This window comes from Arachis ipaensis, chromosome B02, assembly GCF_000816755.2.
Source record: "Arachis ipaensis cultivar K30076 chromosome B02, Araip1.1, whole genome shotgun sequence".
NCBI lineage: Eukaryota > Viridiplantae > Streptophyta > Magnoliopsida > Fabales > Fabaceae > Arachis > Arachis ipaensis.
In genome coordinates this window covers 100,949,493-100,952,443 of record NC_029786.2, presented here as the reverse complement: position 1 = coordinate 100,952,443, position 2,951 = coordinate 100,949,493, and the positions used below count along the sequence as shown (strand labels likewise).

Below are 2,951 nucleotides of genomic sequence, written 5' to 3'. Positions count from 1 at the left end.
GTATAATTTTAATATCGTAGAATCTATTTAAATAAATTTATTATATAAAATAAATATTTATATAAAATTTACGTATATTGTTTTAATAATCTTATTAAATAAATAATGCTTCTCATAATAAAATATTTAAAATTTTTGGGGGTGGGGGACAGGGGGGCAAGCCCACTACCCGCCCTCCTATATTCTTATGTCCGTCCCTGGTGTTTAATTCACTAATCCACTTAAACAATTTGAACTTAATTCACTAATCCACTTAAACAATTATCATAAGTTCAAATCCTCCCTTATGTCATAGTTTTCTGGGATAGATCCCTCAATAAGCCTTGTTAGATGAATGTAATCTTTATTAAGCTCCATAAACTATGACGCGATTAATATTAACTAAATTTATGTTCCATAAAACATAAATATAATTAATGAGACTTTCATCTACTAACCCTTCTTCTGTATTGAAAACAAAAATTAAGCACAAAAAGTCAAAAGGGGATCTCTGAACTAAACTGAAACTCCCCACCTCTTAAGTTTTTTGAAAAGAAATGATACATACTCTAACATCCATATTCATTGGTTGCAGCCTATGAATCTCAGCAACCTACGCAATCAGAGAATCACCATTCACAAAGACAAGGGACCTAATGGAGTATGACAACACCTTTTCCCACAGGCCATAGTCTTCATGGGACTGTGATGTTCAAGGTCTTGTAAGGGCTGAAGTCCAAAATTCTCCACTACTCCACCAAGATTCAAAGCTCCTACTTTATCCCAAAGGGAAAAAAGAAAGTTGTTAATAAATCTTGCAGCACAGCAAACAACCTTATTCTGCATTGTCACCGGATCTACGATATGGCATGTATCTCTGATCCTTTGCAGCATTCCTTCTCCTCCTTTTCTCAACAAATGCTTCAAGTTTACCAGATGACTGAAAATAGTGTGTAATTAGTTAGGAGAAAAATAAAAATCATATAATGACATAATAGAAATGAGACAGAGACATTTTGAAACACATTTACACATACCTTGAGATCCTCGTACTTCTCAACAAGTCTTTGCTTTCGGATTTCAGCTGCAATATACAAGAGGAAAGGGGAACATCGACTTGATATCAGTTATCTTATCTGTTTATTTGATAAAATTCTTAAGTTTATTGCCAATATTGAACACCCAGTTGGATTTATAGGAAGGCTATTAAACCGAATTTGGTGGCCACAATAAATTAGATTGCTTTGAAATCACACTACATAGATATGGTACAAAATGATATAGTGTTACACAACTAATACAAATTGCAAGCATCATCACTATCAAGAATATTACCACTAACACCACTAATGCACTACTGGAAAGGGAATTCAGGTTACTTTAAGAGTCTATCCACTGAATCAGAATTACTTCTCTGTTCCAGATAAATACTCTGTATTATGGGATTAGCATGGACCTTAACTTACCTCAGAAAACCAGAAAAAATTAACATAAACAGAAATTTCATTTCCAACATATGGAGAGAAAGAGAGAACGGAAAGGAAGAAGGAGAAGCATTACATTTCTTGAGATAAAATGGACGTTTTCCCTGCTTTGCTGCTTCTCGCTCCTTTTTCTTGTGTTTAGCCAAAATCTCTGCATCAATACGCTTGGCTGAATTGCCAGACCTCAACTGTTTATCCTGAAAACAGACGTACATGAGAGATCAAGTAAATCTACATGTCATGCTTCAAAAGGCAAAAGACAAACTCCTAGAATGAGTACTTACAATCCAGGACATACGTTCTTCTATTTCATGGATTTTCTCGGGATTTTTGCATTTTTTCAATTCCTTCTTTAAAGCCTGTCATGCCCAGGTAATGTCATAAGAGAAAAGTCATAGAATAAGTCAAAAGACAATACAACCAGAATCAGGAAGACTACCTGTCTTTCAGAAGGAAGATCATTCTCGTATAAAAAATTATATCTCTTCCTAAACCTGCAAGTAGAAGTACATATATATTACTAGTGCCACAACGCTCCCGTTGAAGTAAACCAGAACTTTGCACATTTAGTAAAGAAACGAAAACATTATAAAACTTGAGTGGGAGGAACAAAATTTTCTCATGTAAAGCATAAAGCAAGACTTCAATGTGAAAATTGCATTATTATATCCACTGCTTTAACTATTCTCAGTTCTTATTGTGACTCCATCATATGAGTGATCACAATATTGCAGTTCAAACACAAGGAATAGCACTTCAAGTTCTTGAATGCTAAACGCCAAAATGGTGATTGCTAAAAAGATTGCGTATGTAATATGTTAATACAATTTTACTGGACACATATAAAGCCGTAGAGAAAGAGCATGCATGTCATCATGTCTAGAAATGAACATACCCCTCAGAATCAAGCTTTCCACAGAGAGATTCAAATCGTGGATCACGTACAACCTGAACAACGTTGACATTATAGGTAATTCGGCAAAAAATATCCAGATTCTGAAAGATCTTTAAATTTCATTGTGGCTTACCAACAGCAAATTATAAGTAAATCTGAAAACTTAATAAATAAGTAAACTCACACCTTCTTAGGAGCTTGGATGACCTCTCTAAACATAGAAACCGGCTTCTTGCTACTAGCTTCCATTGGCCTAGACAAGCACAGAGTCAGTCATTCCTATGTTTAACCAGATTGCTACATCAAGGCTTGTGTGTTATAGAAGAAGCAGAACGGGCAAATTTATCAAGATAAATGAAAATAAAGTCCTTGAAATAATAATATTAGTCAAATTACCCCCTTCAGTTAATAATATGTTAAAAGCATCTTTGAAACTGCTTTGCCTTGAAAAGAATCAGTACAGCCAACACTTCGTCAGCTATGCTCAGAAACAAAATTGTTAAGTTTTTCATCTTACAGCAATATGGAAGATGAGAAAAATAACCCAGTTCAATAACGTGTGCGGGTAAGGGTGCTAGTTGATTGATATAATT

General features: G+C 34.5%; 1 protein-coding gene across 1 annotated transcript in view; it reads right to left on the bottom strand.

The window, feature by feature from the left end:
- Positions 362–2,951, bottom strand: part of LOC107625999 (ribosomal RNA processing protein 36 homolog) — a 3,813-nt gene continuing 1,223 nt past the window's right edge. The window contains exons 4-10 of the mRNA XM_016328759.2: positions 2,545–2,611; positions 2,359–2,411; positions 1,903–1,957; positions 1,748–1,822; positions 1,540–1,660; positions 1,017–1,063; positions 362–919 (exon numbers count right to left, since the gene is read on the bottom strand). Coding sequence (XP_016184245.1) covers positions 815–919; positions 1,017–1,063; positions 1,540–1,660; positions 1,748–1,822; positions 1,903–1,957; positions 2,359–2,411; positions 2,545–2,611 — 523 coding nt within the window. The 3' untranslated portion in view covers positions 362–814. The remainder of the gene's footprint in view (positions 920–1,016; positions 1,064–1,539; positions 1,661–1,747; positions 1,823–1,902; positions 1,958–2,358; positions 2,412–2,544; positions 2,612–2,951) is intronic.